We start from the raw sequence: 13,365 nt of genomic DNA, 5'->3' as shown, positions 1-13,365 counted from the left end.
GGTTTACAAATTGCCAGGTCCAAATTAAAAGAGTTGCACATTGAATTAATTGTACCTAGATGGCTTCAGGAGAAAATACAGCAGAAAAAAAAATTATGACCCAGGTATTTTGACTAAGTGACTTGAAAGTAAAAAAAAATTATTACGGAAGCAGTAAATATTTTTAAAGTGTCTCTAATTTATACATACTTATAACGTGGGCGTGGCAAAGAAAATTCTTAAATTTGTATTTATTTTTTCTTCAACTTGGATCACTAATTTCAAATTATTTAATTTTCAATAAAATATTACTTTGAGAAAATAATGTTTTTAAATGTTAATATTTTCAGATTCAGCTAAGAGATTAACATATTTTAAATATATACATTTATGTCATCTTTCCTCTATATTGAAGTCATAGAGGATGAAAATATGTCATTAAAGATAAATTTTAATGTAAATTGTCATTGTATTAAATTAGAAAATAGAATCAAATGGTGGAATGTTTAAAAATTATGTTTTCAATTTCAGACTATCGACAATCCATAAAAAACACATTGGTAGTTTCTTAAATTTAAACAAAGCATAAAATGTTTAATTCTTAAATGTATCTAGCAAATGTGAGGACACTATACCTCATAAAAGAAAGAAGAACTTATAGTCCCAAAGGAGAAAACACCTTCAGGGGTCTGTGCAGGACACTTTTAACGTTTGTGTTTAGCTTCCTGCTTGTATCTTTGATGCAAAGCAGTGCTCCTTATCGAGTCACGTTATCTTTCACATCAGGAAATGTTTTTTCTTCTGCACCTACTCACATCCTTACAAGATAAACTCCCTCCATGGAAGGGAAGCTCGGCCTAGGCAGGAGAACAGATAATAAACACATCAGTATAGCACAATGTGTTGCTGTGCTAGGCAGCTCTTGATAAGGAAATATAAGAAAATAAAATAAGTAGAAATTCTTCCTTTACTCTGGTTCTAAAGAACCGTCAATATAGTTGGGTTAAAAAATAACATGTATAGAACTAGAGAAAATGGCAAAGCAGGAAATCATTAAGTGCAAAACAAAGATGAAATTATTTTTATGATACCTGGAAGGATATGCTGACTGAATAGCAGTGAGACAGCAGCATATTGAGATAAGGCCCTTATAATAAATAAGAATAGTTTTAAACTGAGTCTTAAGGTAAGACATAGACATACCCATTATTGGCAGAGAAAAGTCCTTGAAAACAGGCATCTAGAAGCATTTTATGCTATTACTGTAATGCCAATTTGTATACTCCATTTTACATTCGTATTTTTTCGGTGCATTTAAATGCCACTTCCTCCATATGTTGATGTTATTTTGAGTAGCTTATTTCTGTCCTGTAGTGACTACTGATAGATAAAAGTGCTCCCCCAACTACAGAATCATCTTTGGATACAATGTGTTTGATTATTTGTTAATTTCCTAAGTTTTTGTTCATTAATCAATACTTGAATGTCTACTATCTGCTAAGCATTACGCTGGTGCAACTAAGAAAAAGACAGTCATGGTCCCTTAGTAGATCCTTCCCCATATTCTGGTAGGAAGATGCCAGATAAAAAACAATAATTACAATAAACTTCCATGAGGGTCCGAAGAAGGAAATACAAGGTAAGGTGGTAGAATGCAACAGGAAAATCCAAGCCTAGACGATCAGGGAATTTATTTCGAAGAAGTCTAAGTTTTGAACAGAAATTTGACTGTAGAGGAAAACAAGACAAGATGAGAAGAGAGAAAAATAGGAGAGGAAGAGGAGGAAGGGCCAAGCAGACGACTCGCCGGTGCCCAGAACACTGGGCCAGCAGTGAAAGAAGCCTAGTACGGCGTGTGTTCAAGCAGAAATGGAGGCAACTGCACCTTCTGGGTCCTTATGATTTCGGCATGTGTATTCACTCCATCTTATAGAGCTCTCCTTCAACAGAAGAAAGGGAGACACAGAAAGACAGAGGTAGAGAGAGAGGAAAGGGGCGCTAAAGAAACTGTAAATAATATCTGCACAGAGCTTTAAATGGATTATCTCATTTGGTCATCACGTTCACTCTCTTAGGGAAGAATTACACTCGTTCACATTTTAAGGTGAAAAATAAGCTGAGCCTTAGAGATAAAAGCCCTGCAGTCATTATGATCCATGGAGGAGGTCTTCAGCCCACGCTTTAGGTTTCAGATTTCTTCCCCTAGGTCCGCCACTCATTTTAAGTGTTTATGACATAGCCTGGGATACTTGATGTTTATGCTAAAGGCAGAAGCATAAAATTATCTAGTCACATACAATATATCTTCCTTTCTATCAAAAGTTTTCTCTTCTCATATTCTAATTTGTGTAACTTCTTAGACTGTGAAGCCCAGATTTAAATATGACATTAGAAGAAAAAAGTGTCAGAAGTATTTCTTCTAATAACCCACAGAATCAGTCTGTGCTTCAAAAAATAATTTCTGCATTTCAACTCAAAAACCAATGGCTCAGGTGTTATTTAAACTCCCGTGTCTCTGTGCCACTTCAACTGACCTTAGATTAGCATGTTGGCGCCGATGAAGGAAACAGGTCAATCTGATTCCCTTTTGGCTGCTCCAGCGTAGCTGTAGCTTTGGTACAGCTATTCTTAGCAATCTGTACATGTTATGATTTAATACATGTCATCTCCTTTATCACCACAGACATCGGAGAGGCATCTGGTTTCTATTCAATTCTGTCTTTGCTTTGACTACTTGTCTAATTAATCAAGATGGTTTGAATTATATTTCTCTCACTTTTCTTTCCCAATTTAAGGTGTTAATCCTACCTCCCAACTTGTATCATTTATTTCTGCCTCCAAAGCCAAGGACAACAACAGGATCCAGTCTTGTGCAGGGATGAATTCCTTCTAGATGTTACAAACTATATTATATTCAACTTTAATAGCCACCTTTGAGAATACACTTTAGGATATTCATTTGCTTTTAATGATGCCAAAATGAAGTAATACTTGAGGTGTTAGCGGTGATTAAAAGAATTATGCAACCAAAAACATGATGATAGATGGCCTTAATTTGAATAGTAATTTTTAAGCTCTGTTGTGAATGAGGTCTAGATGCTGCTGGCTCCATTTTTGTAAGGCGTTTTACATATGCATGCACACACTCTTTGCATAATGACTGTCTCCTGCTACTCTATACATTCTAAATGAGGAAAGGCTATCTAATTTGAATGTGAGAGCACAGTTGAAAACTTTTCATTCAAATTATATAAAAATATATAAAGCACAGTTTAGGGTCACAAGAGAGCCAACAGGTACACTTTAAAATGTGTTCTTTCTGCTGAAGTGATTTGCTGAAAGCCAAAAGAATTTAAGACTGCCGGTGTAGAGAAAATAAATTTGGTGTGCATCACTTTCAGTTAACAAAAATCACATGCGCGTTAAAATACCCTGGGTCTTTATAATAAAATTGTTTTTACACAACTACCTCAAACATCATTCAGAAGGCAGTCATGTTAATGCAATGGATTGTTGTCAGTGCCAGCTGTGTCAAGACATTTTCAAAACTGATGGGATTTAAAAGTCTCTAAACGGTTGTGATGACATCTCAGCTGTCATTTTCTAAGAACCACAATCCTGTGTCTTGTTTTCTAAGACTGGCAGTAGAGTGGAGTCTGATATCTAAGATAATTATGACCTTTTGAAAAATAAGCAAATAAAATGTTGTTTCACAAACATACTATCGAAAGTCGTTGAAACCAAAGGGTATTCATACAAACAAAATACAAGTAGTTATTTATATCAGTAGATAAAATACATATGGCACTATTTCATTAATTGTTAGAAGATTCAGCCCATGCTCTGCAGTTCACAGTTTGAGAGGCTCAGCAAAGTCTAAGTTTCTCTGTAGCTTCCAAAGGCTCAGGAGTGCCTTCAACACGCAGCTGGAAGTTCTGAGTTTCTAGAGGGTCACCTCCTGATGGAGTCCCACCTTCAGTATACTTCAAACTCAATATTTCACCTGTCTCACTTTTACAGAGAGAAGGGTATCCAAGTATCTTCTGGTAGAATCCAGCCAAAAATCACATTTGAGAGGAGTGCAAGGTCGGGAGTGCAGTTCACAGACATGTCCCAAGGGGTGACTTTATTAAAGGAATATATATATGTAATATAGATAATATGTAAAGAAATATATGTATATGTTTATGTAAATAAATGTGTATATATATATATGTTCATATATATATATATATATATATATATATGTTCCAGTTTACCATTCCATGTGCAAGTCTCCTTTCTAATATTTCAGTTATATATAATATATATGTATAATATATATTATATATATAGAAAACTCACTAAAATTTCAAGTGAGTTGAGAAGAAAGTATAAGGCACTCTGGATAGCATAGTTTCATGCATCAACAGAATTGACTTCTAGGGCCATTTAACAAAATCTATTACTCCCTCTTAATGGAAATATTTTAAATAGGCTCCTAGGAGTGGATTTCTTTCCCCCATACTGATTAATCTCTCACCATTTCTTTTCCTGTTTCTACTCATAATCCAGTATGTATCATAAGGAGAAGACACACTCCTTATCCATTCTCTGCTTACACTCACTCTCCTGATGATCTGTTCCAGTTCTATGGCTATAAAGGGAATCTCAAACTTAACAAATTTACATCTGAGTCCTGATTTCCTGCTCAAAGCTTTCTTCAACCCAAGCTCTCTCCATCTCTGTTAATGACAACTCTTTTCTTCTCTATTCTGGCTAAATAATTTGTAGTCATCCCTTGGCTCTTCTCTTTTTCATATACCCTATATTCAATCCACCAACACTTTCTGTCATCTCTTTCTTTAGACTATGTCTAAAATCCAGCCATTCTTAAAAAGATGTTCTCCCTTGCCCTGTCTCATAACTATTCAATCACAAGTCCCATTCATTCTACTTTCTGAATAGCTTTGATGTCTATGCACTTCCCTTTACTCTCTGTGACATTACCAAACCTAATTCACCACAAATTGTCCTCCTGATCTTCTGGAATGGTATCCTAATTTTTCTTTCCTTCATCCACAGCCAGCTATGACATCACATGGGAGCCAGCGATGCTTTTTCAAACATGTGGTTACATCAGTCCCTTACTTAAAATTCTCCTCATTGGCCTCAGAATAAGTAAAAAAGTCCTTAAAAAGACCTACAATGTCCTATATGATTTGGCACCTTTATGCCTTTTGCAATTTGCCTTTCTTCTCCTCAAAACCCACAGGGCTTCTTCCACTTTACCATTCCAAGTGCAAGTCTCCTCTTTGATATCTCAGTCATAGTACTACTTGAAAAATGAGCTTAAAATTTCATTTCCTTCAGAAAGCTCTTCCTTTAAGAAACACATGTTTTCTTTGGGGCTGCTTTTTCCAAATCTGTCTTCTTGATTGACTTTTTACCTTAATCATCTTTTATCTTCAAATCCTAGCACAGTTCCTAAGCACCTACTCCATAAATACACCAAATGTATAAGCTGAAAAATTACTAAAAATAAAATAGCTAGGTTTTCAAAAATGTATTAGACTTTATCCCCTGCAAAAAGGATAATAATATCTATCTTATAAGGGTGTGTGATATTTAGCATAAAATAGCCATTTGAAGACAGCACATCAGTACTAGTATTTAATTAAAATAACATATTATTTACAGTTAAAATAATCATCTTGAAGTATCCTTATGATCATTTTAGAGTTGATGTTATTACTCAAAATACTTTGTCATGGAGAAGGCAAGAGTCACTAAGGAAATTCTAGAAAGAAAAGACGTGAGCAGAACTTAAGGAATATATATCTGTTCTTTTTATATTTTTGAAAGACTTGTGGAGAATAAAAACATTAGTAAAAGAAATAGAGAAAAGATAGTAAACAAAAGACAACTTAATTCCAGGTCATGAACTATTGAATCCATCTGTAGTGACAAATCTTTCTCTGATAATCATACTGAACACTTAACATTATCAGAAGCTTTTGTATTCAAATCTGTTTAAGAAATCAATTTTCTGGCAATTTTTTTTTTTTTTTGGACTGAATCTTGCTCTGTCACCCAGGCTGGAGTGCAATGGCATTACCTCAGCTCACTGCAACCTCCAACTCCTGGGATCAAGCAATTCTCCTGCTTCAGCCTCCCAAGTAGCTGGGATTGCACGTGCCTGATACCACACCCATCTAATTTTTGTATTTTTAATAGACACGGTGTTCACCATATTGGACCAGGCTGGTCTCAAACTCCTGACCTCAGGTGATCCACCCACCTCAGCCTCTCAAAGTGCTAGGACTACAGGTGTGAGCCACCATGCATGGCCAATTTTCTAGATATTTTTAAACCAAAATTGAATATAATAAAAAGGAAATTATAGTGACTTACTTTCTGTGAACAAGAAAGGCTTCTTAGAGGATATTCAACTTAAGCTAAATAATAAAGGAGGAAGAAGATCTGTGCAGGATACAATTGTAAGGAAAGAGGAATTTTAGATGGTAAAACAAAAGTTTTAGGTAAAATATTCACTTTGGGAACCGAAAGTAGTCCAGCTTATGCATATCAATAGGAAAAAATAGAAGTTAATTTCAAAATAACATATTAAAATCAGGGTGTGAAGAATCTCAAATGCCACAGTAAGATGTTTAAGTTTTACATTATAGAAAATAGAGTTTTCAGCTGAATTTTTATATGATAAAAGTTATATTTTGGTAAAACTGATTTAGTAATACTATTCACTATGCTCAGAATGGAAAGATACTGCAAAAAGAGGTATCAGATAAATGGTAAATTCCCTAGCTTAGGGAAAATGTTGCTTATGAAACCCTAAGCTGGAGAAATAAGAGAATCAGCAAGACCATTGTGAAATTATTAGGAAATAAAAGAATTTACATGTATATGTGCATGTACACACACACAAACACACAAGATAAGTGATCAGAGAAAAAAGAGGTGTCAAAAAATTCCTATGTTTCTAGCTCAAACAACTTGAAGAAATAAAATTACGTTTACACAAACATTTGGGTATGATGTTTTGTCACTGACATTAAGCTGAATTGTCAAGACACAGCTTTATAAGGCTACTGAATATCTCCAGAGAACAGTATATCTGTTCATCAGCTAGCTATCAATTGCTGATGCTGGTAGTTCCTTAGTAGGAAAACAGGCAAATAAGAAAAATTATGAGAATAAGTCTGAAGTACAAGGTTAATATATTTCAATAATAATATTAATTAGCATTATTATGTTGAAATTGAAGAGTTCTCTCTAAAATTTAAACATTATTTTAAACAAATGTAGAACCATTTTTTCACTATCTAATACATGTATGTATTGAGTCCTTACAGTGTGCCAGGCATAGTACAGGATGTTCAAAATGTAAATATATGTGTGTATATATATTTACATAGATATATGTTAGTGTAATAATACAGAAATTAGCCGGGCATGGTGGCGCATGCCTGTAATCTCAGCTACTCGGGAGGCTGAGGAAGGAGAATCGCTTGAACCTGGGAAGCAGAGGTTGCAATGAGCCGAGACTGCACCACTGCACCCCAGCCCGGGCATCAAGGGAGAAACTCCGTCTCAAGGAAAAACAAAAATCTTTGAAACTTCATGACTATTTTCAGTTTAAGTTAGATAACTTTGATATAAAGTTTTCTGCTTCTCAGAACATATCCTGGAATATGTGGGTTCCTAGTATCTCCGCAAGCAGGTTTGGAGCATTTTATTTATTTGCAGGTGAATGGTGTGTTTCAATATAATAGATCTCCATCAGACCTGCTGGAAACGCCCATGGGTGGAAATGCCAAGGAAACAGGGACATTATATATAGATACATATTCTGTGGGACAGATGGGAATCAGTGAAGAGGGGATGTCATTTCATCCTTTATCAAACAGAAAGAAACACAAATCAAAAAGAAAAGCAGTGTTGTGAGGAACAAAGGAAAATATGGAGAAGGGGAAGGAGCTGGTGTATTCCAACCTAATACATTCCAGTAATAGTTGTGCCTACTAAAAATCACATTTTATGTGTTCACATCAAAGTATCTGGAATGAAAAGGAAGGTGGAAAAAGAATGTAAAGTTGTAAAACACCTTGCTTGCTTTTTCACTTTGCCTTTTTTTTTTTTTTTAATAAATCTCAAAATAAGGTTTTACCACTGTTCCCTGTCAGTGCTACCCTTCTCAAGCAAGGAAAAATAATTAAACCAAGCATGTATTTTGCATTCTAGAAAATGAATACATGACCTTTCTGCTATTTTGGATCAGATTAGCTTTGTGTTTAGAAATAATATGTGTGTATAAACTGTGCATTCTTTGATTAAACTAATCCAATGACATGCAACTTTATTTCCCACAGATTAACATTGACTTCAGCACCAGAGACCTCATCTCAAAGAATATTGCTGAACCAACACTCAAATGCTTTGATGAGGCTCAGAAATTAATCTATAGTCTCATGGCCAAGGATTCTTTTCCTCGATTTCTAAAGTCAGAGATTTATAAAAAACTGGTCAATCGTCAACAGGTTGCAAATCATAAAAAATGGCTCCCTTTTTTGTGAGGAAGGTAAATGTTAACTAATTAATCACTGTACTTCATTCCAGGCTACAGTAGTTTAAATATACAAGCACAATGCATGTCTTTTGTTTTGTTTTTAGGATTTAGAAAACATTTTTTTTTTACCCAAGCAGACAAATAACGTTTTGTCTTACAAACACATCAAGCCTGAATTTCTAAGTCATTTGTTTAGAATGTATTTGTTTTACCAGCTACTTAATCTCCTACTGGGGGAGTGCAAACAAAGTTTATAGAGATATTTGAAACTGAATATTCTTCTTACATTATAAACGTAAGGAATTATACGTATCTTCACGTGGCAGAATGGAAGACTTTTGAGCATCATATACGCGATTTTAAATACCATTGCTTTATTCAAAAATCTCACTTTTGTAAAAAGAGAAATTCTAAACCAAAATACAAGCATTCATTTAATATATTTAACTGTTTTTTTTTTCAACCATTTATTTCTAACTATTTCTAATAATGTGGTGGCTATGGAAACTGCTATATCTCTCAAATTATTTTGTTTTTAATCACGGCAATGTATATGGCTGAATGCACCATGGACCAAAGTTTTTCAAAATATATCACTTGGTTCAATTCAATGACATCATATATGAAATGTGATGAGTTATGTGAGAAAAGGGCCTCAAGGGTGGGGAATACTGATTTTCTTATATTAATAGAAATACAAAAGAAAGAGGAAGACTAAGGAACATGGATAAATCCTTATATGATGAAGTATACAGCAAGTCATAAAATTTAAAAATTTGCAAACTTATCTACTCGATTGTGGGGAAGTATTCATTCACTCCTTCCGCACTGATACTTGTTTATAAAACCCAATTTTTAAAATGCATCTATTTTTAGATGTTTCTAAAATTGTTTCATTCTATATATAAATATCCTGTGACAAATAGGAATAATTTCAATATGAGAAGCTGTAAAGATTGAACAGATCTCCCATGTTTCCCTTTTCTTTGCACAGATTTATTCATCTGTACTGATATTTGTATTTTTAGATTGTTTGAACATTAAAACATGTAGGAAAAATAGCATGACTTATTTTATGTTTTCACAAACTACTCATTTGATAAACAAAATTTTGTCTCCCCTTCGTCATGAAAAATAAACATTTAAACATATGCAAATGGAATATTCCCTGTACATTTGCAAATTCTTGAAAAGAAGGCATAAATAGAAATTGGTTGTGAAGTATTCAGTGTGCCTAAAGGTGCACTTAGTGGAAAATAGCTATACGTTTTAATATTTATTCTAGAGATTCCAACCTTATTTACTCTCTATTTAAATGGGAAGCTTTAAAATTATTCTCAGAGAAGAAATAGACTTCTGAAGATAAAAGGAACCTTAGAAATTAAAATCGCATTCCCACTTTTAGATGTGAAAAGAAAAAAATCTCAGTTATTTCCTAAGATCACAAGGCTGGTAAGTGACCAAGCTGGTCAGAGCTGTGCTTTTCCCGTAGTGGCTCCCTGTTCTGATAGAACAGCATGGTCCTCTCTCCAATTTAGAACTGTGCTGAGGTCTAAAATCTAAATTTCAACTAATCCTCAAATACCCTGACATGATCCCTTTCATCAGGTATTTGAATTTTCTCTTTACAGTCAGTTTACAACTTCTTTCTTGTTCCCATAGAGCAAGACTTTATGTTTAATGGTTGCCTCTCAAGTTTTCTCTAATGATGTGAAAGAAGCCACAAATCAAATTTTCACTACTTAGAACCAGTAGATGCTTGATAGTACCTAAAAATATACAGCAGGTGTCAAATGGTTTGTTGAAACTGGATGTTAAACAACCTCTAATAGAATCCCAATCAAAGACCTTCAATAACAATACCTACCTCCTCAGCTCACTCCCCACCCTAAGTGACAATTCTAGGTATTCTGGTTTAATAAAAGAAAAGAAAGCTATTGCAGGTTCTTGAATACTTAGAAGTGAGGATTTTTAATAAAATATCAGGTGTACATCTCACACAGGTGGTCTCTTTCACACCATATGTTATTTTATTTCACAAGTTATCACTGATGAGTAATTTTAAGGATAAAATTTTAAGTAAAAAAGATTGAGTAACAACATTAACATTCCTGAAAATGTAATTACATATTCAATGATTGTTTAATGTCATTTCCTAAAAATTTTTCCATCAACTTTAAGAAACGAGGTGATAACATTTAAAAACTAACCTAAGCAGTGAAACATGAATACAATTACAAGATATTTAAATTGAAATGAATTTCAAATTATAGAAGTTTTAGAAGGACAGTGTTTTCCAGTTTCAGATAGTTCCTGCAGAATGTGTTTTAACGCAAATTCCGCTTGCCCTCCACTTGTCAGACCTAAAGAAGTAAAATGATACATTTCTAAGAGAATCTTACATTTTTAACAATAAATTTTGGAGCTACAATCCATGAATTTAAAATCCTTTTGAATTTATTTGTATTTCAAGTATTAATAATTCCATCAATAGTGATTCTTTTAAGTTTATATATAGTTTCTTATATTTGCCTACAAAAGAATCTATTTTTGCCTCAAGATATAATCAACAAATTTTTTTTTCTAATACTATATTGTAAAAATCTAAAATCTTTAGGGCATTACAAACACAATCTAGTCTTCAACTTTACCTTCCCAAATTTGCTTTTGTTTTTTGGATTTTTTTTTTTTCAGTATGTCTATATGTAGAATTCATTCTACCCAAACTTCATTGCTTTAATTACTTTTCTTACAGTTTTAAAAATTCTGTGTGGTGCAGCAACTATGGGTACTCAGGATATTGTTGATGAAAATATATATTGATATAATAAAAGCAGAGAAAAGAAGTGTTTTCAGTTTCTTTTCCAATATCCTTTCTAATGAAGCTTAGTATGAACCTGGCCTTTTATATCATAATAGCATTCTGGGCCATAATTTTGGAAAATGATCTAGATTTCTTTCCTGGAATTTCAAGGAAAGCTTAGGTTCATTATCCTGGACTGGAAATTTAGATTGAATTTTCTTTCCTTTGTCTATATGGAAGGTAATTAGTCATTATTCCCAATCATGTAGGCTACGCCTAACATAAATAATAACAATTATTAGAAAACTTAAGAGATTTATTCCAAAAACAGAAAATCCTCCTTAAAAACAAAAATAGACAATTTGGTCATTGTCACTACCCTCTACACATTTATTTTCTATGTAAAAATTCTATCTTTAGCTTTCACTCACACAATCCCTATATAACAGTTTCACCCCAATTATATCAAATGTGGGCTGGATTTGCTTCCCAACCACACAGCCAGGTAATTTATTTCATGGTGATGCCAATTAATTTAAAGTGAACTCATTTCATAACTGTGAAAAAGGTGGGATGTTGTCACAGCAGTAATCAATTATTACATGAATAAAGAGTCACACAGGCTAGCTTCCTCTTATTGTTTTGGCAGATTTGCATTGCATTTTAATGGGGAATGATCAGGAATGAATTTTAAGTGATAACTTATTTACCTCAGCTATGCCATTTTGAAAAAAATTTTATATGTCCTGTATAAATACTACTTATAGAGTGTGTTTAAGTATATAATGTCTATGCATAATTAATTCTAATAATAAATGAATGTATAGTAGTGTGTTTCCAAGTATAACAGAAGGTGGAAAAATAACATTATCTTTAAAATGCTGTTTTTTTGTTTTTTTTTTAAGAAACGACATCAGCTTTTCTTTTTCTTTTGTTTAAGAAGCAAAAACAGGGCTAGAGACCTGGAAAATTATATATATATATATATATATACACACACACACACACACACACACACATGTATCCAACGAAGTTTAATCAGGTTATTGAGTAGCCATTGAGTATCTATGATTTGTGCTATATCTAGAATAAAGTCAGCTATGAATATCTCTACAAAACAAAAATTTCTTTATTCAATGTACATTGTTTTCGTGGGTGATGATTGTTTAATTATCCCAGGAAGTCTCACATAGAAAAAAATTCATTTATTTCTGTTTTCATAAATAATAATTTTGAAGCAATTAATTCCTTATGAATATGGTTTGAATTCTTTGTTTTAATACTTTTATTTCTTTTGTGCATTTAGGAAAATGAGTTGCAATATTTAGATCATTAATATTGTGAATGATGGTGACTTAAAAATAAAATATAAATAGCAGGCTTTAAAAAAATAACAGAAAAGTTAAATTTTTAAAATTTGGATATATTAAATATACCTGCTTTTACTTCTTACAGATTTTAATTAAAATATATTTATAGCACCAGTTTTAGGTTTAAGGAAATAACTATTTGTTCATGATACCTTAAAATTGTTTTTATTGCACTTTTCAAATATGTCACATTTACTCCAAAGATATCATCATAAATTCAAAATTCTAACAGTTTTTTCTTACATATTATGAGGAAAAGATAAAGAAAATGCCTATCATTTGGTAGAAAAAAAATAAATTTATTAATTCCTCAAAGTAATGTTTTAATATCTGAATGTGAATCTTTTATGAGAACATAGCATAATCCAATGTAAATGACCAAGAACACTGTAAGGGCGATTTAAACTGTTGGAGTTAGGACTGACCTGCTAAAAATCTGCTTTTAAAGTATTGTTTGCTGTCCAACAATTCTCGATTCTTTTGCAGATTTGTTTGTTTTTAGCCTAGAAGCAGTCTTTTAAAAGAGTAAATAATCCCTAACACTAGAAGTTTAAAGATTGATTGAAAATGTCAAATCATGTGTTGTAACTGTATTTTAAACTAGATAAAGCCATTTTCCTTACTCCTGAGTTCTAATTTGATTGCAC

General features: G+C 32.9%; 1 protein-coding gene across 1 annotated transcript in view; it reads left to right on the top strand.

The window, feature by feature from the left end:
* The window catches only part of RGS21 (regulator of G protein signaling 21), a 48,586-nt gene extending 38,884 nt beyond the window's left edge, over positions 1 to 9,702 (top strand). The window contains exon 5 of the mRNA XM_037727907.1: positions 8,349 to 9,702. Within this exon, the coding sequence (XP_037583835.1) occupies positions 8,349 to 8,552 (204 nt within the window). The 3' untranslated portion in view covers positions 8,553 to 9,702. The remainder of the gene's footprint in view (positions 1 to 8,348) is intronic.
* The last annotated feature ends 3,663 nt before the right edge of the window (positions 9,703 to 13,365 follow it).

This window comes from Cebus imitator, unplaced genomic scaffold, assembly GCF_001604975.1.
Source record: "Cebus imitator isolate Cc_AM_T3 unplaced genomic scaffold, Cebus_imitator-1.0 Scaffold247, whole genome shotgun sequence".
Lineage (NCBI taxonomy): Eukaryota > Metazoa > Chordata > Mammalia > Primates > Cebidae > Cebus > Cebus imitator.
Note: the sequence above shows the minus strand (reverse complement) of the source record. Positions and strands in the feature narration are given on the sequence as shown.